This window comes from Rattus norvegicus, chromosome 3 (genome assembly GCF_036323735.1).
Source record: "Rattus norvegicus strain BN/NHsdMcwi chromosome 3, GRCr8, whole genome shotgun sequence".
Classification (NCBI taxonomy): Eukaryota; Metazoa; Chordata; class Mammalia; order Rodentia; family Muridae; genus Rattus; species Rattus norvegicus.
Window position 1 is genome coordinate 159840596 of NC_086021.1, and position 27188 is coordinate 159867783.

The window sequence follows — 27188 nt, forward strand, 5'->3', positions numbered from 1 at the left end:
GGGGGGGCGCCTGGAAGGAAAATAAAGTTCCTAAAAGATGGCAGGGGGACAAACCCTTTGTGGAGCAAGAACCCTCTTCTACCTCAGCATCAGCCACTAGATGTCAGGGCTGTCCTGAAAATGGCCACATTGCAACATTCAAATGAAAGTCACAGCAGGCCAAATAGCTCTTACAGAGAAACAGAAGACCACGTCTCTATGATCAAACATCCCAAGCTCTGTCTAATCTATGAAGAGCAAAGGCCACTAGATGTGTGCTGTATGACACTACTCCTGGGGAGAATTGAGCAAAGGCTGCCTCCCCACAGAGAGGAGACCAGATTATGCTGTGGAGACCACTGAAGTCTGACTGTTGTTGCTGTTTTTTTGTTTGTTTGTTTGTTTGTTTGTTTTGTTTTGTTTTTACTTAGGTTGGGTCACAGCTTTCATGACTGTTTTTTTTTAATTTTTTATTTTCATTTCAAATGTTATTCCCTTTCCCCCTTTTCCCATCTATAAACCCTCTATCCCATCCTCCTCCCCTTCATCTATGAGGGTGTTCCCCCTCCCCAACCACACCCCTTCCCACCTCCCCACCCTGACACTCACCTACACTGAGGATCCAGCCTTGGCAGGACCAAGGGCTGTTCCTCCCATTGGTGCCCAACAAGGCCGTCCTCTGCTACGAAGAAGCTGGAGCCATGGATCTGTCCATGTGTAGTCTTTGGGTAGTGGTTTAGTCCCTAGGAGCTCTGGTTGATTGTTATTGTTGTTCTTATGGGGTTGCAAGTCCCTTCAGCTCCTTCAATCCTGTCTCTAATTCCTCCAATGGGGACCCCATTCTCAGTTCAATGGTTTGCTGCTAGCATTCAACTCTGTATTTGTCACGCTCAGGCTGAGCCTCTCAGGAGACAGCTAAATCAGGCTCCTGTCAGCATGTACTTCTTGGCTTCATCAATATTGTCTAGTTTTGGTGGCTGTATATATGTGGGCTGGATCCCCATGTGGGGCAGGCTCTGAATGGCCATTCCTCCCATCTCTACTCCAAATTTTGTCTCCGTATCCCCTCCTATGAATAATTCTCTTTCCCCTTTTAAGAAGGACTGAAGCATCTGCATTTTGGTCATCCTGCTTCTTGAGGTTCATGTGGTCTGTGGATTGTATCTTGGGTAATTCAAGCTTTTGGATTCCACCTCACACCAGTCAGAATGGCTAAGATCAAAAACTCAGGTGACAACAGATGCTGGCAAGGATGTGGAGAAAGAGGAACACTCCTCCATTGTTGGTGGGATTGCAAACTGGTACAGCCACTCTGGAAATCAATCTTGAGGTTCCTCAGAAAACTGGACACTGCACTACCTGAGGACCCAGCTATACCACCCCTGGGCATATACCCAAATGAAGTCCAACTTGTTGAACCAATGATTTCAACTGAGAGGAGGAGGACAGAAATGTCCCATGGAACAGAAAGACAAAGACTTACTTGATCTTGATTTTCTGTAGGAAGACAGTGTGAAAGTGGGAATCAAATCTCCTTTGGTACAGGACTTGAATCTGCAATTGGATGTGAGTGGGGTTCTCTGAGAACTCTCATCCTATGGGAAGGTTTCTTTCCAAGGAATGAGGGATGGACATGTGACACCTGTCCAGGCAGAGACAACTCAGATGGCTTCTGATGACTTTGACCTTGGAGAGTTTATTTGAATAGTGAGATCTAAACTGTAGTATCTTCCTCTTACCTTCTGTATTACTGAGTTCTCTGGTGGTACAGAATTTTAAAAACAAATATATGTGGGATTTATTAGAATGTCTTACAGGCTGCTATTCCAACAGTGGCTATCTACTAACAAACCATCCAAGAATCTAGTAGTTGTTCAGTCTACAATGCTGGATGTCTCGGATCTTCTTCCATATATGCCAGTGTCCTGCAGAAGCTAGCTCTAATATCATGAAGGAATAAACTTGCCAACAAAAGCAAACAGGCAAAGAGAGAGAAAGCTCCCTTCTACCGAGTCCTTTAAATAGGCTGCCAGCAGAAGGTGTGACCCAGATTAAAAGTGGATCTTCCTACCTCAAAAGATCTGGATCAAAAGTCGATCTTCCCACTTCAAATGATTTGATTAAGAAAAAAATTCCTCACAGGTGTCCCCAGCCCCTAGGATTTAGTTAATTCTAGATACAGTCAAGTTGACTACAAAGAACAGGCACCATGCCTTCTTATCTCTTCTCTCCAGCAGCGTCAGCTTTCTTTGTGCACATTTGCAACCACAAATTTAAGTCATGTGATGCTGAATATAAGCATATCAGCCTGAACAAAAACAAAGGCATTTTAGTTAGGGTTTTAACCAAGGAGACACGGATTTAAGCAGCTTTTAATTGTTTTGAGGCTCAAAGAAAATGGCAGCTCTCTGTAAACTCTAAAATAGCAATTCATTTCTGATACTAGATAAATTAAGCTATTTTATTAGAATGGGATTAGTACAGCCAATTTTCTGTGTGATGGGGAAGGAATCCTTTGCACAGATGATGAAACCTAGCAGTGTCTCCTGCTATGGTCAGCCTGGTCTAAACACCAGCCTGCAATTGAATGTAAGTATCCTGTAGCCCAGGACAAAAGTCCAATTCAGCCAGGCAGGGTGGTATATGCCTGTAAACTCAGATACTGAAAGAAGATCAAAGACTGTAAGTTTGAGGCCAGCCTTGGCTACTTACTGAGAAGGTCACTTTAACAGGGAAAAAGAAAAGAAGACAGAAAGGCAAACAAGCAAATGGGCTTATTTTGAAGGGGGCGTGCCTAAAGCCTGATTGAAGAGGAGATTTCCATGCTGGTGTTAAGCACCCAAAATGCTTCTCCATTTTCTTTCCTTTCTTGATTAAGTGATAAGTCTTATTTACTTCTGTTAATCTGAACGTTAGCAATCTATTTCATGGACTACGATTGTCAAAATTTTAGAAAGAGGTCAAACAAGTTTTGTAATTATAAACCACAGTATCATACTCAGTGCCATTATCCCCCTCATATATATGAGGAAACTGAGAGTGCTAAAGGGAACTTGCCAGTCATCATGAAAGCTGGCATTGGAGTCTAATTGTTCACCCTCCGTGTGAACTACTCTTCCAGAATTAGTTTACTTTTTATTATATGTGCATGCATGTGTCTATCTATGATGTCTTCTATGTGCTCTATACAACAGATGGTTTAGTTGAAAATAATATTTCTTATACCTGGCATGTTAAAATAAAACCTAGTTCCACAAATCCTTCTCAATATGAAGCAAACAACACAATTTTGGACCTTTGAGAATACTTAGCTGGTAAAATGATGTTATCAAGCCTCATGACCTCCTGAAGTCATATGGTAGAAGAAAAGAACAGACTCTCACAAAGTGTTCTCCAATTTCCATATGTGTCCACTAGTCTCGTTGTATACATTAGCACACATAGAGAAGAATGTGTGTACACATGTACACATACACAAATAATAAGTATGGGCTGGAGAGTTGGCTCAGTGGTTAAGGGTACATACACTCTTGCAAAGGACATGGGCTTAGTTTCCAGCACCCACATTAGACAATTCACACTGACAATTCCAGGGGAAGTGACATCCTCTTCTGACCTCTAAGAGCACCTTCATATACAGGTATACAAATACATATACAGTCAGGAACACACATAGACCATAAAATAAAAATATATCTTTTAAAAATGTGCACTTTAGAAAAAAGGTGCACATTGCAGTTTCCTGTAGCCAAAGTAGTGTATCCCATTTCAGTAACATTTGCAAAATACATTGATATACATGGTATTGCCTAAGAAGTGGATGACCTGTATTCTGGGGGTTCTGTGGAGAGTGATTACCATTTATAACAAATGATGCAGTGAGATTTCACATGAAGTTTCTCACATAATCTTGAAAAGCCCTGGAGGAAGAAGTGGTCATTGGAAGGCAGTTGACTGGTCTGGATCACACACATTGTAAATAGCAGAGCTGGCAGTCAAGTTGTGGGTAAGCACTAATATGGTCAACCTATTAACTCTATCTTTTCTAATCCTCTCACCTTATATGGAAGGACCCTGGAAAACATTTCTTGCCACCTTCATTTATCTCTGGCAGTCATTCAGGCTGGCAATCTCATGGTTTGCTATGCCTTGCTTATTTTATTTGATATTTAGAAATCCGAAGCTTAAATTGCATGTTTCTTTCACCAGCTCCACTACTACAGGGCAGCAGCAGGCACTAAATTGCCTTCCAAGGACTCTCGAGGCTCTGTGTTCAGATGCCCAGCGCCTGTACAAAAAGCCATGTGGTGCTGCACAGCCTTAACTAGCACTGAGGGGTGGAGACAGAGACTGAAAGACGCCCAGAAATCACCAGTCATTGCCATATCAGTGATCTCTTAGTAAAAGATCCAGTCTTAAATGGTAATGTGAAGAGTGAGAGAAAGACAGTGGACCTTGGCCTCCATAAAGGGGAACCATCGCGGGGTTCCCCGATTATGGAACGACAAAGGAGAAATCAGAAGTCCTGCCATCTTCTGTTGATCACACAAATCTATGGCTCATTTGACCCATAACCTTAAAATATACCTGATTTTTTTTTCTGCACTTGAGCCTGGTCGCCATTTATACTGGAGGGTGGTATCTAGCAGAAAATAGAAAACATTGTATTATCCTGCAAGTCATCTCTTTTTAGGGAGGAGGACACTCAATTACTCTTCGGACTGCCTGCTTCCACTTTGCATGTATCCACTAATTGTGGGCATAGGCTTTCAAACAGTTGGCAACCCCTAAACCGAGCCAAGGAGCATCTCAGGTTGGCACAGGTAACAACAGGTGCTTCTCTTTGGTTGATGCTCCTTGGTCATGTACTGTCAAGGTCCCTCAGAAAGGCCCACTGTGAGACACCCCATCTGCCGTAACCAACAACTCCACCCAAGCAGGAAACGTAAGGTCAGCCATCACCCACAATGCTAAGAGCAGATGGGTTACCTCTTCAGAAGGCTGGTCTGGGAAATGATAAGAACTTGAAGTAAAACTAGCCAGGCAAGGACACTAAAGAGCAGCAGTTCCCAGAAGGTCTGTGATCCTATCTGCATTCTGTCCTTGACCAGAAGCCAGAAATGCCAGAAGGAAGTCCTGGTTTCCTGTCATCTTTTCTCCTCTTTGTGTAGCCAACACTAACTGTGCGACCTCCCAAGCCTCGCCCCAGTTCCTGCTGTTGGTGCTATAAAAAGCTGCCAGACAAGCAGGTGCTTGATGGTACCCCTTGATGGCACCACTTCCTGGAACCTGCTCTTGTCATCCAGTAGCTCTGCCTTCTTTCTCCTAAGCACCCAGTAATGCAACTCTTTTCACCCTCTGTGACCCAGGAATTTCATTCTTCAAATTCACACAAGAATCTAGGACCACTGAAAGGTTTATATGACCATGAGCTTCCAGCACCCCGACTTCTGAGTAAAAGTCCCCCTAGATGAATCAGAGAAAGGACTGGAAGAGCTTGAAGGGGCTCAAGACCCCATATGAACAACAATGCCAAGCAACCAGAGCTTCTAGGGACTAAGCCACTACCCAAAGACTATACATGGACTGACCCTGGACTCCTACTGCATAGGTAGCAATGAATAGCCTAGTAAGGGCACCAGTGGAAGGGGAAGCCCTTGGTCTTGCCAAGGCTGAACACCCAGTGATCGTGATTGTTGGGAGGGAGGGTGGTAATGGGGGGAGGATGGGGAGGGGAACACCCATAGAGAAGAGGATGGGGAGGGATTAGGGGGATGTTGGCCCGGAAACTGGGAAAGGGAATGACAATCAAAATGTAAATAAGAAATACCCAAGTTAATAAAGATGAAAAAAAAAAAGTCCCCCTCAATGGAGACAGAATGCCTCTGTCAAACCCAAAGACACCACCACCACCACCACCACCACCACCACCACCACCACCACCACCACTCCTCTCCACTTCAGAGCCTGTGAGAAATCAAAACTAAAAGGGAAACATGTAGTAGCTGACACTAAGCAATATGACCTGCGAAGTCCAGTGACACCTCACAGAAGGTTCACAGTGAAATGGACAATAACCTGGGTGCCCAGCCTACCACAGATCTGAGTGTACTGCACAGGGGTCTGGGCTCCTAACCCACCACAGAGACAACTCTCAGGTTGCTGGATAGGGTTAGGTCCATACCCATGTGGCATCCCTCATGCTGTGCCAAGTACAGGAGTATTACCAAAGAAAGCAGCTGACTACAATGATATCCCGAGGACATTTTCAGTACTCAGGAACATCCCCAACAGTGCTCACAGAATAGGTCCAGTTCCCTGGGGGCTTCTTGTAAGAGGACCCTAGAACAGGCCCTGACTCCAAGGAACTGCTTGAATACAACCCCCCAAGGGTAAGGCCTTTACCAAAGGGGTTTTATCATAATGGTCACTGAAGTGTCAGTATCCAGGAAGGCCAGATAACAGGATGTTCCCTAATGTAGGATCAGTACCCAGAAGGCTTCTATATTTAATTCATGGAAGGACAAGCACCTTGAGGGCTGCTCTCATGCTGGAAATAGTGCGGACCAGTGTCAATGCTGTTGAACCTACATTGTTCCTAGGGCAGGATTACCCAAGTATGCCCTCAAGACTAGCCCAGTATCTATGGGATCTGCCTCCTTGCTGAATTCAAGTACCTAATCCTGGGAGCCACTAGCACACTGAACTCCATGTTAGCCCAGCATCCAGGGCCCAGCTGCGAACTGCCTACCAGAGTACAGACTGCTACTTGTGAGGCCAGCTGCATGCTTTTCAGTTTAGGGTCAAAACTTAGGTGGCCGTATGCACACTGCATCCAATGGAAGGGCCCAGTATCCGAAGGAGCAATTATAGGCTGATCTACTTAAAGCCCAGTCCCATGGGGTGCCTCACACTTTTACCACTGTGGGCCCTGTGTCACAATCTGACCTGAGGACAAGATCAGTACCTACAGGGCTACTTGCACTCTGAAACCTCTGCATGTATAAATTTAATAAATAGGAGATGACCCACCCTGGCCATAATGCATCCTTAGTACCCAGGAGGATGTCTCCATGCTGACCTAAGGACAGGCATAGTTCTTAGGTACCTCAGGGACTTCACAACAGCTGACCTTAATTCAGGCTCAGTACCCAGGATTAGCCCACTGAGGACACCACCTCTTTCACTGACAAAGAGACCCCATCAGAATTCAGGGGCTTGCCCTTCCGCCTGGTCCTTTCTGCTGGGACAGACTGCTAGTCTGCTCCCCAGAAGAGGCTATATCCTCAGACATACAGAGGATCTGCTGCAGTCAGCATTTGGTAAGAAACCGCCCCCCTCATGTCCCACAGAAGCTGCTGGGGGTAAGTGGACTTGGACACCCACCACCTCCCCAACCCCCACCCACCAAATACCAATCCCCTTCTGCCTAGTCTTTTCTGCTGGGACAGACTACTAGCAAGTCTGCTCCCAGGGAGAGGCTATATCCTGAGACATACCAGAGGACCCACTGCACTCAGGACATTTGACATCATATCCTGAAGCATACCAGAAGAACCACTATATTCGAAACATTTGATCCCACATCCTGAGGCTTCCCAGGAGATCTGCTGCACCCAGGGCATCTGACACCACAACTGGTGACGTCCCAGGAGATCCACTGTACCCAGGACACCACAGCTTGAGGGCAGCCCAGGAGTTCCTCTGTACACAGGGCAACTGGGCAATTGACACCACAGTCTGAAGACCTCCCAGGGGCTCTGATGCATGCAGGGCAACTGACGCAAAAGACTGAAAGGCTCCCTGGAGTGTGGTTGCACACAAGGAAACAGAAACCACATTGACCCCTAACCCTGTCCAGAGAACAGCTTCTCACAGGACAACAGTGTGACTGCTCCTCCTCTGAAGACCCAACAGTCTGAAGGCCTCCCAGAGATCTACTGTACCCAGAGCAACAAATCAGCAGTTTCTCTGCCCCTCTGAAGACCCTCCTGTTGGAAGGCCACCACAGGAGGTCTGCTACAGTGAGGGCTGTGCTGCACCAGCTCCAGTGGAGCCCGTCTGACATGAAACAATCATGACACATGTCAGAGATATGTGTTCCTCGGAACTTGGTCTCCTAGAAACACTTGGCCACTTCCTTCTCGACTTTCTGCCTAGCTGATTTGAATAGGTACGATCAGGATTTATATATTTGCTGCATAGTCATTGCCCTACACAGGGACATATGATGAAGAAGGTAATGGATGGGTTAGTATTGATGGAAAGAGAATACTTTATTATTCTTTAAATTTTATAGACCACTTGACCAGATCACATCCCCATACTTGCCTATTATCAAAAGGAACTATCCTATCTTTAAAAAGACAATTACATGAATTTTGGCTAAGAGAGAGTAAAAGACTAAAGATTCCTTAGCCAGCTGTCCTGTTGTTATCCGAGAGATGATATTTAGAGATTGAGGTAAATAAGGTATATGACTACCATCTGGCACCAGTCTGATTCTCAGGAAAATTTATTTCCTGTCTTGCTTTCTGTTCTGAACTTCATGTAAACTGTTAAACTTTTTCTTGGTTATTGTTTGAGTGTATCCTGGCAAAGGGCCAAAAAATTAATTCCTGTTCAAGCACTGTATATAACCACAAAGCAGATTTCAGTAAAACTCCAGCATATTCAAACTACCGTGAGTGTGTGGTGTCTGTCTGTCATTGTGCCAAACCTGTGCCTTCCTGAGTACCAGAGCCCTGCTTCTCCCATGGTGTTGTCTGTAGCAGAGCTGCAAGCCTATGAGGAGTCTTATAGCAACCCAGTATCAAAAGAGGCAGACTCTAGACAGAATCACTCAGTCCAGAAAACACTAGGGATAACCAAATAAAGAGAGGCAAACTCAAAACCATAAGTAACAGAAGCCAAAACAGGTGGTAGGCATCATCAGAACCCAGTGCTCCCACCACAGCAAGCCTTGAATATACCAACACATTTGAAAATCAGGAAGCTGACCTAAACTCCTATATTATGAAGTTAATAGAGTCCTCTAAGGAAGATATAAATAACTCGCTGAAAGAAATACAGGAAAACACAGGTAAATAGGTAGAAGCCCTTAAAAAGGAAACAAATAAATCCCTTAAAGAAATACAGGAAAGCACAATCAAACAGGTGAAGGAATTGCATAACGTGGTCCAAGACCTAAAAGTGGAAGTAAAACAATAAAGAAAACACAAATGGAGGCAAACCAGGAAATAGAAAACCTAGGAAAGAGGTCAGGAATTGCAGATGTAAGTATCACCAAGAGAATATAAGAGATAGAAGAGAGAATCTCAGATGTAGAAGATACGGTAGAAGAGATTAACACAACAGTCAAAACATAAAACACTCCTAACTCAAACATCCAGGAAATTCAGGACACAATGAAAAGACCAAATCTAAGAATAATTGGAATAGAGGAGAATGAAGATTCCTAGCTCAAGGGACCTGAAGACGTCTTCAACAAAATCATAAAAGAAAACTTCCCCAACCTAAAGAAAGATATGGTCATAATGGTATAAGAAGCCTACAGAACACCAAATAAATGTGACCAGGAAAGAAAATCCTCTTGTCACATAATAGTCAAAACACTAAACACACAGAACAAAGAAAGAATATTAAAAGACTCAAAGGAAAAGAGTCAAGTATCACACAAAGGCAGACCTATCAGAATTACACAAGACTTCTCAACAGAGACTATGAAAGCCAAAAGAGCCTGGTCAGAGGATATGCAGACTCTAAAAGAACACAAATGCCAACCCAGACTTCTACACCCAGCAAAACTCTCAATCAACATAGAGGAAGAAACCAAAATATTCAGGACGACACCAAATTCAAACAGTATCTATCTACCATCCAGTCCTACAGAGGATCCTAGAAGGAAAACTCTAATACAAAATAGTTACCCACACCAAAGAAAAGACAAGATATTAAGCAACTCACATCAAAGCCAAAAGGAGAAAACAACAAGTTAGCTACAAAAGCAAATATAACAGGAACCAACTATCTGTCTTTAATATCTCTCAATATTAATGGACTCAACTCACCTATAAAAAGACAGAAACTAACAAACTGAATACACAAACAAGATCCAGCATTTTGCTGCATACAAGAAACACACCTCATTAACAAAGACAGATGCTATCTCAGAGTAAAAGGATGGGAGAAGGTCTACCAAGCAAATGGTCCCAAGAAACAAGCTGGAGTTGCCATCCTAATATTCATTAAAGTAGACTTTCAACCAAAAGTTATCAAGCATGATGAGGAAGGATACTTCATATTCATCAAAGGGAAAATCCACCAAGAGAAAGTCTCAATTCTGAATATCTATGCCCCAAATGGAAGGTCACCCACATTAGTAAAAGAAACACACATTGAACCTCACACAATAATAGTGGAAGACTTCAACACCCCATTCTCACCAATGGACAAGTCATTGAAACAGAAAATAAACAGAGACACAGTGAAATAAAGGTCATGAACCAAATGGATTTAACAGATACCTACAGACATTTCACCCGAAAACAAAAGAATACACCTTCTTTCCAGCACCTCATGGTACCTTCTCCAAAATCAACCATATAATTGATCACAAAACAACCCTCAACCAATACAAGAAGATTGAAATAATCCCATGCACCCTATCAGATCACCATAGCCTAAAGCTTCAATAATAGCAAAAGCAACATAAAACCCACATACATGTGGAAAAACAACTCTCAACTCAATGATAATTTGGTCAAGGATGAAATAAAGAAAAATTAAATACTTCCTGAAATTTAATGAAAATGTTGACATATCATACCCAAATTTATGGGACACAATGAAAGCAGTGCTAAGAGGAAAATTCATAGCACTAAGTGCACTGCTAAAGAAACTAGAGAGATCTTACACTAGAAACTTAACAGCACACCTGACAGCTCTACAACAAAAAGAAGCAAATTCACCCAAGAGGAGTAGAAGGCAGGAAATAGTCAAATCAGGGCTGAACTCAACCAAACAGAAACAAAGAGAACAATACAAAGAATTAGAAAAACCAAAAGCTGGTTCTTTGAGATAAACCCCTAACCAAACTAACTAAAGGGCCCAGAGGTAGTATCCAAATTAAAAAAAAAAACAAATTGAAAGGGAGATATAACAACAGAAACACAGAAAAATTCAAAAAAATCATCAGATCCTACTACAAAAGCCTATACTCAACAAAACTGGAAAATCTAAATGAAATGGATGGTTTTCTAAACAGATACCACATATCAAAGTTAAATCAAGAGCAGGTAAACTTTCTAAACAGGCCCTTATCCCATAAGGAAATAGAAGTCATTAAAAACCTTGCAACCATAAAAAGCCCAGGGCCAGATAGATTTAATTCAGAATTCTACCAGATCTTCAAAGAAGACCTGATACCAATATTCCTCAAACTATTCCATCAAGTAGAAACAGAAGGAACACTACATAATTCATTCTATGAAGCCACAATTACTCTGATACCTAAACCACACAAGGACCCTACCGAGACAGAGAGAGAGAGAGAGAGAGAGAGAGAGAGAGAGAGAGAGAGAGAGAGAGAGAGAGAGAACTTCAAACCAATCTCGCTTATATCAATGCAAAAAAACTCAATAAAATTCTCACAAACTGAATCCAAGAACACATCAAAACCATCATTCATCACAATCAAGGCTTCATCCCAGGGATGCAAGATTGAAGATTGGTTCAATATACAAAACTCCATTGACGTAATCCACCATATAAACAAACTCAAAGAAAAAACCTTAGATGCAGAAAAAGCATTTGACAAAATACAACACCGCTTCGTGCTAAAAGTATTGGAGAGATCAGGAATTCAAGGCCCATAACTAAACATAATAAAAGCAATTTACTGCAAACCAACAGCCAATATCAAATTAAATTCTTAACAATAAAACTAGACTCGGGGAATCACCATCCCTGACCTCAAGCTGTACTAGAGAGCAATAGTGATTAAAAAAAAACTGTGGGGCTGGGGATTTAGCTCAGTGGTAGAGCACTTACCTAGGAAGCGCAAGGCCCTGGGTTCGGTCCCCAGCTCCGAAAAAAAAGAACCAAAAAAAAAATGCATGATATTGGTACAAAGATAGACAGGTTGATCAATGGAGAGATACTTGAAGCAATCCCACTAAACTCTGGGACAAGACAAGGATGCCCACTCTCCCCATATCTATTCAATATAGTACTCCAAGTGCTAGATAGAACAATAAGACAACAAAAAGAGATCAAGGGGATACAAATTGGCAAAGAAGAATTAAAGGTATCACTATTTGCAGATGATATGATAGTATACATAAGTGACCCCAAAAATTCTACCAGAGAACTTCTCCAGTTGATAAACAACTTCAGCAAAGTGGCTGGATATAAAATTAACTCAAATAAATCAGTAGCCTTCCTTTATACAAATGATAAACAGGCTGAGAACGAAATTAGGGAAACAATTCCATTCACAATAGCCACAGATAATATAAAATATCTTAAGATAACTCAAACTAAACAAGTGAAAGATCTTTATGATAAGAATTTCAAGTCTCTCAAGAAAGAAATTGAAGAGCTAAGAAAATAGAGAGATCTCCCATGCTCATAGATTGGCAGAATTAACAGAGTAAAAATGGCCATCCTACCAAAGGCAATCTACAGAAGCAATGCAATCCCCATCAAAATCCCAACACAATGCTTCAAAGACATGGGAAGAGTAATTCTCAAATTCATCTGGAAAAGCAAAAACAAACCCAGAATAGTGAAAATTCTTAACAATAAAACTAGACTGGGGGAATCACCATCCCTGACCTCAAGCTCTACTACAGAGCAATAGTGATAAAAACTACATGGTATTGGTACAGAGACATACAGGTTGATCAATGGAATAGATGGAATAGAATTGAAGACCCAGAAATAAAACCACACAATTACGCACACTTGATCTTTGACAAAGAAGCCAAAAATATACAATGGAAAAAAGAAAGCATCTTCAATAAATGGTGCTGGTCTAACTGGATGTCTGTATGTAGAAAAATGAAAATAGACTCGTATCTGTCACCATGCACAAAGCTCAAGTCAAGTGGATCAAGAACGTCAACATAAAACCAGATACACTGAATCTAATAGAAGAGAAAATGGGAAAGAGCCTTGAACCCTTGGCACAGGCAGAAATTTCCTAAACAGAACTCCAATGGCTCACGCTCTAAGATCAGGAATTAATAAATGGGACCCCATGAAACTGGAAAGCTTCTATAATGCAAAGGACATAGTCAATAAGACAAATCGGCAACCTACAAATTGGGAAAAAATACTCACTAGCCCCACATCTAATAGAGGGCTAATATCAAAATATATAAAGAACTCAAAAAGCTTACCACCAAAAAACCAAATAACCCAATCAAAAATGGGGTATAGAAATAAATGGAGAATTCACAATAGAGGAATCTCAAATGGCTGAGAAGCACCTAAAGAAATGTTCAAAGTTCTAGTGATCAGGGAAATGTAAATCAAAACAACCTTCCACCTTACATCAGTCAGAAGGGCTAAGATCAAAACCTCGGATGACAGCACATGTTGGCAAGCATGTGGAGAAAGAGAAACACTCCTCCACTGCTGGTGGGATTGCAAACTTGTACAATCACTCTGAAAATCAATTTGGAGGTTCCTCAGAAAACTGGAAATAGACCTACCTAAAGACCCAGAAATACCACTCTTGGGAATATACCGCAAAGATGCCCCACCATGCCACAGGGGCACATGTTCCACTATGTTCATAGCAGCCTTATTTGTGATAGCCAGAAGCTAGAAACAACTCAGATGTCCCACTACAGAATTGATACAGAAAATGTGGTTCATTTACACAATGGAATACTACTCAGCTATTAAGAACGAGGACATCCTGAGTTTTGCAGGCAAATGGATGGAACTAGAAAATGTCATCCTGAGTGAGGTAACTCAGACGCAAAAGGACATGCACGGTATGTTTCACTAACAAGTGGATATTAGCCACAAAAAAAGTACAGAATACCCAAGATACAGTTCTCGGAACTCAAAAAGGTCAACAAGCTAAAGGGCCCAAGTGAGGACGCCTCAGTTCCACTTGAGAGGGAGAAGAAAGCAACCACAAGGGGGAAGGAAGGGAGGCACAGGGAAGGGAAAGGAGAAGGGGTTGGGGGAGAGGGGATCATGATCTGGTATTGGGTCAGGGGGAAAAGGACCTAAGCCCTGAGGGTCAGCAGAAAGAATAGAAACAGGTGGCCTCAGGAGGAGGGAGGTTGGGAGGACCCTCTAGAATGTACCAGAGACCTGGGAAGTGAGAGACTCTCAGGAGATGAAAGGCCCTACAGTGGGGAGAGGGAACTTATTGAATCCATCTCCAGCAGAAAGATAGGCCATCAAGTGAGGGCTGAGGTTGTTATCTCACAGCCAAAGCTCTGACCCATAATTCTTCCTGTCTGAAAGAAATGCAGGGATGGAAATGCAGAAGAGCCTGAGGAAAAGAAGGTCCAGCAACAGGCCCAAAGTGGGATCCAGCTCAAGGGGAGCCCCCAAGACCTGACACCATTACTGAAGCTATGGGGCACTCACAAAAAGGGACCTACTATGACTGCTTTCCAAAAGACCCAACAGGCAGCTGAGTCAGATGCAGATATGTGCACCCAACCAACAAACAGAAGCTGCTGACCCCTCTGGTTGAATCAGGGGAGAGCTGGAGGAAGCTAAGGAGGAGGGCAACCCTATAGGAGGACCAGCAGTCTCAATTAACCTGGACTCTTGAGATTTCTCAGATACTGGATCACCAATCAGGCAGCATACATCAGCTGAGATGAGGCCTCCAACACACATACAGCAGAGGACTTGGGTCTGGGTTCTGTTAGAGAAGATGCACCTAACCTTCAAGAAATGGGAGGCCCCAGGAAGTTTAGAGGTCCGTTGGAATGGGTGGGGTGGGAACATCCATGTGGAGATGGGGGGGAGGGTGCAGGAAGGGTGGGGAGGAGGTATGGGATGTGGAACTCTTGGGAGGTGGGGGGGAGTGTGGACCAGGAGGGTAATAAAATCTGGAGTGTAAAAATTAATTAATTATCAATTAATTAAAAGCATTCAGGGGCTCAGTATCCCTGCTCACTGGAATCTTCCCATACCTTCCATTCCAACTTGCAGGATCCCATTCTTTTGGAATCAGTGTTCTCACTTCAAATGCTTTCTGCAAGGATGGACTTCTACTTCTCCACAGATAACTGGAAAATGAGATTCTGCATTTTATTTTCAACAATTTTGGGAACTATAGAAGATGAGGTTCTCTTTTAGGTCTCCACAGAAGCTTTCAGACCTTATATGGTATATGATTTATTTCATGTATGTGGATACACTGTCACTGTCCTCAGACATGCCATAAGAGGGCATCAGATCCCATTACAGATGCTTGTGAGCCACCATGTGGTTGCTGGGAGTTGAACTCAGGACCTCTAGAAGAGCAGTCAGTGCTCTTAACTGCCGAGCCAGCTCTCCAGCCCTCAGTGGATGTTTGAAGCAGGTACTAGTCTATCTCATATATACTGAAGACATCTTGTCCCACACCCTAGCAGTCAAAAATAAGGATCCCAAGACCCAATATGGAAGGACCATGGGGGTTGTTGTAACAGCCACCACTTACTGAATACTACCTGCCACTCACAGCACTAAATACCATGCTACTCAAACAATAACTCTCAAAGCACCCAAAAACCTACTGGGACCTCAGATTACATAGCTTGTCCATGCCCCACAGACCCTATCTGCCCTATTTGAAATTTAGTAGGACCCAGCAGAACTCACCTGGATCAGATCTTCCCCTGAGCACCCAGGATCTGATTATATCTGTATGTCTGATTATATCTGGGAGCCCCATGTGTCTCCTCAGGAACAAGCAAGACCCAGGCATCCTTTCACACTACCTTCCTAGCCTAGTCCTGTGAGATTAGAAGCCAATTAGAGCTTGCTCTGCTGCTACCCTGAGCCTTTATACTAAAGAAACTCCAGTGCTTCCCAACTCCCCAGAGGTAATTGAGTTGCATGGGTTATTCCTAGTCTAATGACAGCAGGTGTTGTGAGGCAAAGCCTAGATTCAGATTCAGGTAGCTGGGTGTAGGTACCCGCTCCACACCATGAGCTGGGCAGAAAGAAGCACGGCCAGAATCAGACCTCTATTCACATAATTTCCTCTCTTTTTAATAGCTTTGAGCCCAGAGTGGGCCATGATCAGTAACTCAGCCCACGTGGTGCTGAGCTCCTGTCTGCAGAAGCCACATGCCAATATTCCTTCCCAGGGACTTTGGAAAGTACGAGTAGCTTTCGTGCAGGTAAGATAACCCCTCATACATGGGCAGCACAGTTTCTTGTCTCTTGAAGTGGGCTATTCTGAATGCTAGAATGCAGGAGGGGAGAGAGGCTACAAATGTAGAGGAGGGGAGAGAGGACAGTCAAGTGACTGCTTTTGAAAATCCCCTGGTTTCTTCACATCAGCATCTCCTGTGTGTGGTGAGTGACAGAAAACTGCCTCCTCCTTCCCCGGGGCAAGGGGGAGGGTGCTTGGCTCATTGGTCTCACTTCTCTCCCCCCTTCTCCCCCTGCAAATGATCACAGCTTGGAAACTTCTTTAAAGGAAGTGGTTGCTCTTGTGGCCCCAAGTCCTGAAGATGAAGCGCTTCTGGTTAAAATGATTCAGCAAGAAACCACGCCCCATCAAAGCTATCCCACCCTGCCCTGGTCCTGGAGCTTTGCTTGACAAGCACCTCTGCTCAGCCTCGCCCCACTACATGCTACCCTCATGCACACAGCCATGTGGCTGGCCATGCTGCTTGCCCTCTGCTGCCTAACATCTGACGCCCATGGGGCATACACCTCAGGTAAGAGAAGGGTCATCTGGCCCCATCCCAGAGTACTTACTGACCATCTTGTAGTACTTGAAGTATGGGGACCCTGGCCTGCTAGTCTTCATTCTTTCCCAGGACACTCTTGGAACCCTGCGTAAGACCCTCATAAGGGGCTCTGGATCCTGGCAGCAGCTACTTCCAAGGAGAATAGACATCAGGGATCAAGCACAGCAGCGGCCGCAGGGATAGAGAGAGCAACTTCTGTTCTCTTCTGTTCAAGGGCCTCACTCAATTAGTCTGTATCTGACAGCTTTACTTTTCTAACTGCCTTTACTGCAGAGACCCCAGTAAGACACGTATTATCAAGCCAATGTGTTAGTGGCCAGTGAGGGGTGGAGGTCGTCTGTGTTGAGAAGCTGAGATACGGCCAGGTTAGCTAACTTGCGAACCAGCAGCCGCGAATGCGTGTTTCCCTACAGAGAGCTGGGAGATGTCTGCCCCAGCAAGCAGATTCAGCACATAGATAAAGTTTGAGGGCCCTGCCTCTAACTGACAAAAAAAGCTGATAGCTGACCACCTCCCAGCAGATCAGGACAGCGCTTACACATAAGGCTTTTGTCATTCTTCCTCCTTAAAGCAGGCTGGGTCTGGTCACTGGGCGGCAGTGGAAAGGAATACCGAAGAGACGCCAAGGACATGGAATCCCGCTTCACGGCAAGTCAGGTGCCAAGAAGTAAGTGGAAGAGACACAGTAGGACAGAGCCTCCAATCCAAGACCCAAGTATATGCTGTGAATTGGGCACTGTGGAGAAAGAACAACAATGGAGAGGGGGGAGCTTCTGCTCTGAGATAAGGAGGAGCCATAGCAGCTCAGGGGGTGGTTGGCAAACAGGTAGTTAACTGTTAAGAGAGGAGAAAGCACAAAGCACAGGTCAGGCTACAGACCTTGCCTCCCCATTCCCTGTTCCCAGCAGCCATAGTGCTTACCAGGAGGCCCTTCCTAGCCTCCCTTCAGTTCCTTTGCCCCAGTTGTCCAGAGAGAAACTTGGGGCAGAAGCTGGGTGTTCATGCTCCAAAGCCCTCTTATCCCTCTATGTGAGAGATCTGGGGAAGACATTGGTCCTGGCTGTCTCACCAGTCCTGGGGGTTCAGACTTTATACTCAGTGTTTTGAAGATGCTGTGTTTGCCTCCTCTGAGGCTGAATTTAACACAGTGGCCACATCCACCACGTTATAGTTAACACCACAAGGCAGCTGTTGCGGAGGATACTGGAGGACTGCCAGTCCCCTGACTCTATCATGTTACCTTCCCCCTAGCATGTGAGCTGAAAGGAGTCCTCTCCATTCCTCCTGCCCTCAGCAGCTTCTCTGGGCCACCCTTCAGGCAGGCCTCTTTGCCCAGACCCAAATGAACACCACCCTCACACTGGAACCTGGGGTTACTATAAGCCCCATACCTACCATATGTTATTGAACTTCCTTCACCCTGCCCTTTGAGATACCAGACCTGAGAGTCTTAGAGAAAGTGGCTCGGTGATGATACTCACAAAGTGCTTAGAGGCCTGGGGTACTCCCTACAGTGTCCACCCTTGCATACAAGTCAGTGGCCAGGCCTTTGCTCTGCTGTGCTAATGAACCCCATCTCTACCCACTGGGTACCACCCTTCCTGATATTTCCAGTAAGGGCCTTGGCTGCAACATGGGGTACTCTCAAGCCCCTCTCAAACAGTTGGGAACCTGGATCTTTAATGTCTCTGTCTCTCTCTCTGTATCTCTGTCTCTCTGTCTCTCTGTCCGTCTATCTCTCTGCCTCTCTCTCTCTCCTCCCCCCCTCTCTCCCTCCCTCCCTCCCTCCCTCCCTCCCTCCCTCCTTCCCTCCTTGCCTACTTCCTGTGGAATTCTGAAACCCTCTGTGAGTCCAAGGCAAGGCAACAGGGATACTGAATGTGTCTGATCTGAGCAAATGCCATCTCTCTGTGCCTAGGAGTTAAACTGCCAGGAGCAGTAGCCCCAATCTTCAGAATTTAGGAAATTGCCACATCCATTGTCTCTGCCTCTTTGCTGTTGGTGAGAACGGGAAGCCTTCTTTCTCAATGTGTCACTTCTTCCACAAAGGTTCCCTGCTGGTGATCACCCTTTGCCTCATCTCCTGCCCCTTCCCAGTAGGACTTGCAGAGGACGTTTGTTTGCTTAGGCAAGAAACCCACAGCCATGTAACCACCTGCTCCCCATCGCAAGGGCTAAAGGCATAACTAGGCCTGGCTATAATGGGTTCCACAGAAAGTTCTAGAAGCTGGTGCAGGTTGAGTCTGGGTCTGGATGAGCCTAGCCTCTGTGCTAAGACCTCCCATGAACATGTTTGTCCTCAGAGATCCTTGCTGCAGTGCCTGATAGTCCTAGATGATGCTGACTATTGCTTCATGCAAACTGCCTTGTTTATTCTTACCCTGCGAGGTCAGGGTCATCATCATCTCCAATTACAGATGGGACACAGAGGCTCAAAAAGGTTAAGTAGCTTGCCCGAGCCAGCACAGCCAAGGAGAAGAACAGCTGAGATTCTAACACTGGGTGTCCCAGTTGGTAAAGACAGAGTAGTTAATCCCAGAAAAAAAGTATCAGCATCCAGCACATGAGGAGACGATGCTGCCTCGAAGAAGCCCACCCCGCCCTCACAACTCAGATCTCAAAGCATAAGATGACCCATACAACTCATGGGAAAGGCATAGTCTCAATGGATTTTGATGGTATAGGTGAGGGGCCCTAAGAGGTACAGGATATGGGTGGTTCCCCTGCAGCTGGGTAGAGCCTGGCATTTGCCCTACCACCACACCAGTCCTCAGACTTCCTCGGCTTCTGTGAGAACATAAAGGGCTTGAGAGCAAACTAGAACAGTCCAGAGGAGACTGTAGAGGACTCAGCTATGAGAGATCTACAGACCAGACCAGGTCCCAAAGTCCTACTGGACAAGAACACTAACAGTATGCTACCTAGGATAAAAGGCTTTAGGGGCCCATGCCTAGAAAGCCTAGAAACAACTATAAGCTCTAACTGGATCTTGCTCTCTAGCTTGGAAGCCCTTTGCGAGGAGAGACCCTGCTTGGTCACACACTGCTGGCCTCCCTTTAAGAGAAGATAGCACGCCTCAAAGTCCTGTGTCCCAATGATCATGGCTCCTCTACTATACCACTCTCCCCTTGGCACACAAAAGTCCTGTAGCAGGCAGCAGATAATAGACTACAGGTGATGCTTGCCGTGCTGCCCTGGCTCTCCCCAATCAGGTTCAAATAAGCATGAGAACAGCCTTCTCTATTGTTTATCATTTGAGGTTCTCTGAGAGATCACTGATATCCAGGAAGGACCTCCCTTTCACCTGAGATACCCCTATCTCTCACATCTGGTGTGACAAGTTCCCTTACCGAACAGTGTCCAACAGGCCTGACCACCACACCTTGGGTATCACGATTCTAGTGGCCACATGGACAGAAAGCCTGTTTAAAGATCATGTTTTTAAAAAAAAACTGACTCTTTCCCTAAAACCTTCCCCAAGCTCTCACAGAAAAGTCTTCTGGTGGAACCCAAACCTCCCTGTCTTCCAGTTCTGAGATGTCATCTACCTATAGTATTAATTCCTAACCCCCAGCTCAAGGTAAAAAAATATTTCTCAATCTACTTCCACTGGGCCTCGACCACCATCTACTCAGTCACTGGGATAGAGGGAGCATCTTGTCCCCAAAGATAACTTGGTATCTATAGTTGAAACAACACCACAGCCACACCAGCCAGCACCTGCACCTTAGTGTCCAGTCTAGACAGCTACCGAATACCCATATCCCAACAAAGTCTAAAAAACATCCATTTACCAATTTAAAGCCCTGCTATGCCTCCCAGCCTTGAGCTTTTTATTTTCATTGCATTTTAATTTTTATTACACTTATTTATATGTGCGGCCACATGTGGACAACTGTGGAAGTTCAAGAACAACTTGAGAGTTGGTTCTCTCCTCTCACTAGGATCAAATTTAGCTGAGATCAGGCTCAGCAGCAGGCACCTTTACCCCAAGTCATCTCATCGGCCCTTTATTTTCATATGAGACTCAGCCTCTGACCATTGAAAAAGAAGTTAAAAATAAAGAGAAACGCAAATTCAAGACATTAAGAACTACAAGCCACTTTCTGCTGTAGGGCGCCAACTGGTTCGCTGATTCTTCTATTTCCCTAACGATAAAGTCCGGACCCTGAAGCCGAGTGATTAAACACATACACCTGACCAAGCCCTGCCCTCCTTACCTCACCAGTCTGGTCTGGGGGACACTGAAGACCGATCCTATGAATAAGCTAAGCAAGGGACTGACTGGATCAAGATCTCTAGTGAGGTGGGTCTTCGGGATCAGTCACACCAATGCCTCTGGGAGCAGGGAATCCCAAGAAGAGACGCTGGGATTCCACAGTATATCTGGCTGTAAGATATATGCCCTTCATTTTTTACAAATATGGATTCCTTGGTACAGGAAACCAGGTCTGGGTGGAAGCCAGCTGACCACGCTCTCATACCCATAGCATACCAGACTCTGGACCCAAAACTCACCAGATAACATTCACTCAACACGAGAGAAGAGCTGTATACCGATACCTCAGGAGCCAGTACATCGCAGTGGTGGAGTTGTGGGCCGTGTTTAAGGTGTACCTGACTTAGGCTAGACTCGGGCTGCTCTGACAAGGTGTGAGACTGCAGGAGGGACACCAGGGGGATGACAGCCAGCCTCAAGGACCAGTCTGAGCAAATTCTAACACATTTCCTGTCTGGAGTTTTGCTGCCTGGCAGCCCATGTTGAGAATAACTCTGAGTTCTGAAAAAGGTCATGTAGACAGGGACTAGGGGACAGCAACTATACTATTGTTCAGCCTTGGCGTCTGTTAACTTCAGGCATCATGGGGGTGCACAGTAGTCAGGGAGTGAAGTAAACAAGTGACAGGCACACAGGCGATAGTAGAGGAGGGGTTAGGACTTAGAGAACTGGGTACCACCAGGAGATGAGGCAAGACCCTTTGACTCAGTATTCCCGACCTCAATGTTTTTGTCTGCTTCATTTCTTTCAGATTTTTGTTCCAAAGATTTGAACTCCGGTGTGGAGCCGGGATTCCCCAAAACAATAAAGACCAATAACCCAGGAGTGCTTAAGGCCGCCAGGCACAGTGTGGAAAAGTTCAACAACTGCACAAATGACATATTTTTGTTCAAGGAGTCCCATGTCAGCAAAGCCCTGGTACAGGTGAGGCACTAGGACCAATAGCTGGCACCTCAGGACAGCTCTGGGAAGCTGGGCCACATAACCTATTACCTACAACACTAGAGCAGGAGTTGGGCTGTAGCCAAGACCAGTGTGACCCAGCGCTGAGCCTAACACCCTGGGACCTTTTCCTTTTTAGTAAAACCACTAAACCTCTGGCCAGAGTCCATCAGGAGCAGTGAGAAATGGCAGGGTCCTAGAGTGGTGTGCCCAGGCTGACAGCCTGGCAGGGAGGCACAACAGTACCAGTGAGGGCTGCCCTGCCAGGGTCCAGGTCCAGATCATTTCCTGTCATTATCCCTTGTCCACAGTCACAAAGCCACTGCACTACTTCCCATGGCATCCATTCACTTTCCTCCTATAAACGGGCCTACTCCCTTCTCAAACCTACAAGCCCACTTTTCCTCCAGCCTGCCCAAGTATCACCATTCAAAGCCTGCCTTCTTGGTGATTGATTATATCCACTCAGAACTTTCCTGCCCAGAGTACCTTAGGGGTACAACAGCCTTGCTAACCCTTGCGTCCCAAGAACATGTGTTAACATGGCAGGAGGGAGAGTCTTGGCAGTCTCTCATTTGCTGTACACCGAGGCTCTGGCGGCACTCTGCCAACATGAAGCTGACTTCAGAAGACATACACTGTGTGCTGGAGCCTAGAGGAAAAAGGCTACAGAAAGGCCCTGCTCTGAGGATGGTGGCTTTACAGCACTCATGTTCGTTCTGGGCCACAGGGCCAGGGTGACTTTTTTTTAATTCTCACACTCCTTCTGGAATAGGATCCTGATATACAGTTTTGGGGTGGGTCGGGGTCTGACAGTAGGTACTTCCTATTGGCTTGGTCAGAGCTTGGGGATACCTTATCTACATGTGGGAGGGCTTGGGGTGCTGCTCCTATGTGACTGATGGCCACAAACCTCTCTACTGGGGAATATGGGGGCTGTAGCAATATGACAGCAATATGAAGGGACGCCTACCGTCCCTTCAGGGTCACCAGGTTTCAACCGAGAACCAGGATACCTTTCACAGCCCACTGCCCTACAACTCCCCCCTTTCCTTTTATAAGGGAGAGGCTCATCAGAGTAACTGTCTCCTATGTTGGGAACAGTTTGAGACTGAACCAAGACCTGATTGGTAGTGATCTTTGTAAAGCATCATCTGCTGCTTTAGAAACTGAACGTTATAAACTCTTAAAAAGTGTAAGGTTCTGTAAGAAAGGATGCTTTGGGCACACTCCTCAATCAGATCCTAAGCCTGAGTGCCCAAGGTCCCCATAAGGGAGATGAGCACTGTCCCTCTGTACTCCTGTGATGTTGAAACTGTTTCACATGCTATTTGGGACTAAAGACTAGGACTAAAAATTGAGAAACTTTCCGACTATGCAGAACTAAGTCATGGCTGTGTCCGAGTAGAGAAGAACTATTATTATGAAACTCAAAATAAACCAGTTCCCATAAGAGTGTAGAATCAAGCAGGTACCATGTATGCCCACAAGCAATACAGAAGTCAGCGGGCTTGACATCCATTTAAACATCACTGAGGGTTAAAATGGCGGTTGCTGGGTAGGTTGAAATGAGATGACAGATAAGAGGGAGAGGGTGGGTCTTTACCTGTGGCTGTGGCAACCCCACACTGAGGTTTCTCTAGAATGCAAAGTTCCAGGCAGAAACCTAAAAGGGGCCGTCAGACATTGCCAACAGGAAAGGAAGAGGGATGGCTGAAGTGTGGGCCTGTTCATCTGTAGCAGCTCTCCTGGCCAAGTCCTGAGCTTGCTCCCCAGTGCTCTCCTCACCTGCTCTAAGACATGCCTCAGCAGCTGGGGAGGCAACGACACTCCTTTACATCCTATGCCAAGTAACGCAGCTCTGGGTTTCTCCAGGTGGTAAAAGGCCTGAAATACATGCTGCAGGTGGAAATCGGCCGAACTACATGCAGGAAGACCATGCACCGCCAACTGGACAACTGTGACTTCCAAACCAGCCCTGCCTTGAAGCGGGTAAGCAGCAGAGTCTGTACTGAGTGCACTTCCTCCACTGGCAGCACACGTCCACACCTCATACCCGAGATGCTCTCTCCTAATCATGAACACAGGACAGCAGCAGCAGGCACTCTCTCAAGGGACACAGGGTTGAAAGCAGTCTCTTCCCAGCCCTCACATGACCTACACCTTCCACAAGTCTCTTTGCAGAGCAATGCTCTGAATGTAGGATAGGGAGATTTCAGCAGAAAAAGTTTTCAAACAATACAGAAATCAATATATAATACCTACGGACACAGGATATGTGATAAAATATAAGTGCTGTATTTACTACATATTATCTCTCTAAAGAGAAAAGGCAAAAGCTATGTGGCAAACTTTAACATGTCAAAATTACAGCTAAGAATACTTGAATCATTCCAATGTTCAGGTTTGAGGATTTTCAAAATAAAAACTAGAGGTTGGGTAAGGACAGACTGACTGAGCAGAGAATACACGCAAATATATATGCATTCATACACAGTTCACAGTTGTCTGGCATGAACAAGGGGTACTGGGGAGCTGCCCCAGGCAGGCAGGGTCTTAGCAGCAGCTGGGTCCTAAGATGAGACCTTCCTCTGCTTGTTTCAGACATTACACTGCTACTCTGAAGTCTGGGTGATCCCCTGGCTCCACAGTTTCGAGGTGCCTGTTCTCCGCTGCCACTGACTTCTGTCTCTTCAGCAAGACCACAGCTATGATAAAGACACTCGTGTGTCCCCCGCTCCTCACTTTCCACCTCAGCCTGGCCATCTCAGATCCTCAAGGCCTGCTTACCAGTGAGCAGATAGACACGCCAGTGGGTCCTAGGGGGCCTGGGGTGGGAGAAGAGTGCCCTCCTCGCCAGATTAACCGTATTCACATTTTCTTCTGAAATTAATTCTTCCAGTGCTATACACCTAGATTCAGGATGTGGGCATACAGAGAATCCTTTGATGACATTACTGGAGCATGGGTAGAACAAGGTGGTAGTGTGAGAGGCTTCTTGATACCTGACTGCATGAGCAGATTCTGTATCCAGCTCATCTACCACCATCAGATTATTACTGGTGGGGATGGTTTACCATAAATAAAAGACTGATTATCTAAAAAGCCCTTTAAATCCCCCTTTATTTTTGTCCTGACCCCCAGGCTAATTTAATTCAGGGACAATGATAGCAGCAATAACACAAGACACTGACTTCACTTGGCAATTTGTGGCACCAATAAAGCCAACTCTTTTTTTTTTTTTTTGGTTCTTTGTTTCGGAGCTGGGGACCGAACCCAGGGCCTGTCTGTCATCCTTTACAGGAACCAGGAAAGTGGGTGTCCTGGTGAATTTTGTTTGTTTCCATAAAACCTCAAGAGGCTTCATCTAGTGATAAGCTGTAAGCTCAAGTGTGCTGATGACCTAAGGAACTGGCCCAGACCTTGGCATCAACAGGGTAGCAACACCCACAGGGAATGAGGAACTCTGGGAGCATTTCTGAAGGAAGCGTGCCTGCACCCAAGCTCTCCGCTGCCATGAAGGCTAACACTTTAGGAGTCCTCAACACACGGGGAGCAACATCAATACAGGGTTGGGTAAATGATGGGGCCAAACCCCTCCAAGTCAGTCACTGGGACACAGCACAGATGGAGCCTGGAGGAAGGGGCTGGGGTGGGATAGACAGGTTGTGTGGAGCCCTAGAAGGATGAAGGGCTGCAGGGAACTGAGAACTTGGGAAAGACAGCAACAGAGCTTGAGCTGCAAGATGCACAGGGGCAGAGCAGAGGGTCAACTCAGAATAGGCTGGCAGCCATGTCTCAGAGCCTTCATTCTGAGGAAACCGTGGCTCAATACCAAGGAAGCCCAGGGTGGACAGAGGGGCCACTCACTGAACTTCTTCTCCAGACTCTCTTCAAAGGAACTGCAAAGCAGAAAGATGCGGGCACCTGGAAGCAATGCAGCCTTGTTAACTAGCAGGAAAGCAAATCTGCATGCAATGTGCATGGCAATGTAACCGCTATAGCCCTAACTACGGAACAGTACAGTGATCTGCCCTGGTGCCCTTTAAATCCCCCTTTATTTTTGTCCTGACCCCCAGGCTAATTTAATTCAGGGACAATGATAGCAGCAATAACACAAGACACTGACTTCACTTGGCAATTTGTGGCACCAATAAAGCCAACTCTTTTTTTTTTGGTTCTTTGTTTCGGAGCTGGGGACCGAACCCAGGGCCTTGCGCTTCCTAGGCAAGCGCTCTACCACTGAGCTAAATCCCCAACCTCAAAAGCCAACTCTTGAGAAAGGCATTCGACCCCACACATAAACAAGCAGTCACAGGGCATATCCAGAGCCCTCAGGACACAGCTGTGTGATGTTCATGATAAAGCAGTAGAGGGGTCCCCTGTTCTGGTTTTGTTAATTGTCAATGAGAACACATCAAGGCCTCATCTACCTGCTTCCCCTTAGCCATCCGAAGCCCTGACAGAGCTCAACCCTGACGTCCTATAGCTTCCTCCAGCCATTCCACTGCCACACACTCCTCACCAGACACACCGCCAGGCCCACAACTGCAGCTTCGAATACGTGCTTCTGTTCAGCTTGGTGACCCCTGCAGGTGGCAAGTGAGCTACAATTACCACTCCATAACTCATCGCTCTCACCGCCCACGGAACACCTCACGCCACTGCTATTCAGGCCATCATATACCTCTAAGGAATCTTAAAAGAATTCTGCAGTGCCCAAGCCTGTGACCTGCAAACTGCGGCAGCCACTGCCTCAAAAGCCTCGAGGTGGCCATCTGCCTCCTGTTCGGCTTTACAGAACATGCCTCAATTATCACAGCAAGGACTCCAGCTCAGTCGTTCTGTCTGTGGCACTAAGCAGACACTAGCCCTTGAGCCTCAGGGCTCATCCATACATCCTCAGGTGCAAGCTGGGAATGGTACACACAGTTCTAGCTACTCAGGAGCTGAGGCAAAGGCCTGAGCCCAGGAGTCCAAGACCAGCCTCAAGGTAGCAAGACCATGTCTCAAAAAAATGGGTAAGGCAGTATGGAAAA

At 45.6% G+C, this 27188-nt stretch overlaps 2 protein-coding genes across 33 annotated transcripts in view; one reads left to right on the forward strand and one right to left on the reverse strand.

Moving 5' to 3' along the window:
• Galk1l1 (galactokinase 1 like 1) overlaps window positions 1-4272 on the reverse strand; it is a 39257-nt gene extending 34985 nt beyond the window's left edge. For 16 of the 30 annotated variants that reach the window (XM_063285054.1, XM_056985407.2, XM_063285049.1 and 13 more), the window contains exon 1: window positions 589-2287. The gene's annotated coding sequence lies outside the window, so the exon portion shown is untranslated. Of the gene's footprint in view, window positions 1-588 lie in introns of all 30 variants that reach the window. The other 14 variants (XM_063285070.1, XM_063285074.1, XM_063285068.1 and 11 more) reach the window with 2 other exon arrangements.
• A 12353-nt stretch (window positions 4273-16625) lies between these two features.
• Cst7 (cystatin F) lies at window positions 16626-25392 on the forward strand. 3 transcript variants are annotated; one of them, XM_006235213.5, is made up of 5 exons: window positions 16626-16895; window positions 17500-17595; window positions 21959-22131; window positions 24025-24141; window positions 24754-25254. In XM_006235213.5, exons 1-5 carry the CDS (start codon window positions 16817-16819, stop codon window positions 24829-24831), a joined length of 543 nt encoding a protein of 180 aa, XP_006235275.1. In that variant the 5' UTR covers window positions 16626-16816; the 3' UTR covers window positions 24832-25254. The 3 variants fall into 3 exon arrangements, with proteins under 3 accessions (XP_006235275.1, XP_038960526.1, NP_001099993.1); XM_039104598.2 differs by having other exon boundaries at window positions 16666-16895; window positions 17503-17595; NM_001106523.1 differs by lacking the exon at window positions 17500-17595 and having other exon boundaries at window positions 16685-16895; window positions 24754-25392.
• The last annotated feature ends 1796 nt before the right edge of the window (window positions 25393-27188 follow it).

Excerpts from the sequence above, each read along its gene's own strand:
- Cst7 (XM_006235213.5), top strand. The coding sequence starts at position 16,817 with ATGCACACAGCCATGTGGCTGGCCATGCTGCTTGCCCTCTGCTGCCTA. Across the intron at positions 17,596-21,958 it reads GGCAAGTCAGGTGCCAAGAA|ATTTTTGTTCCAAAGATTTG; the intron begins GTAAGTGGAAGA and ends CATTTCTTTCAG. Across the intron at positions 22,132-24,024 it reads TCAGCAAAGCCCTGGTACAG|GTGGTAAAAGGCCTGAAATA; the intron begins GTGAGGCACTAG and ends GGGTTTCTCCAG.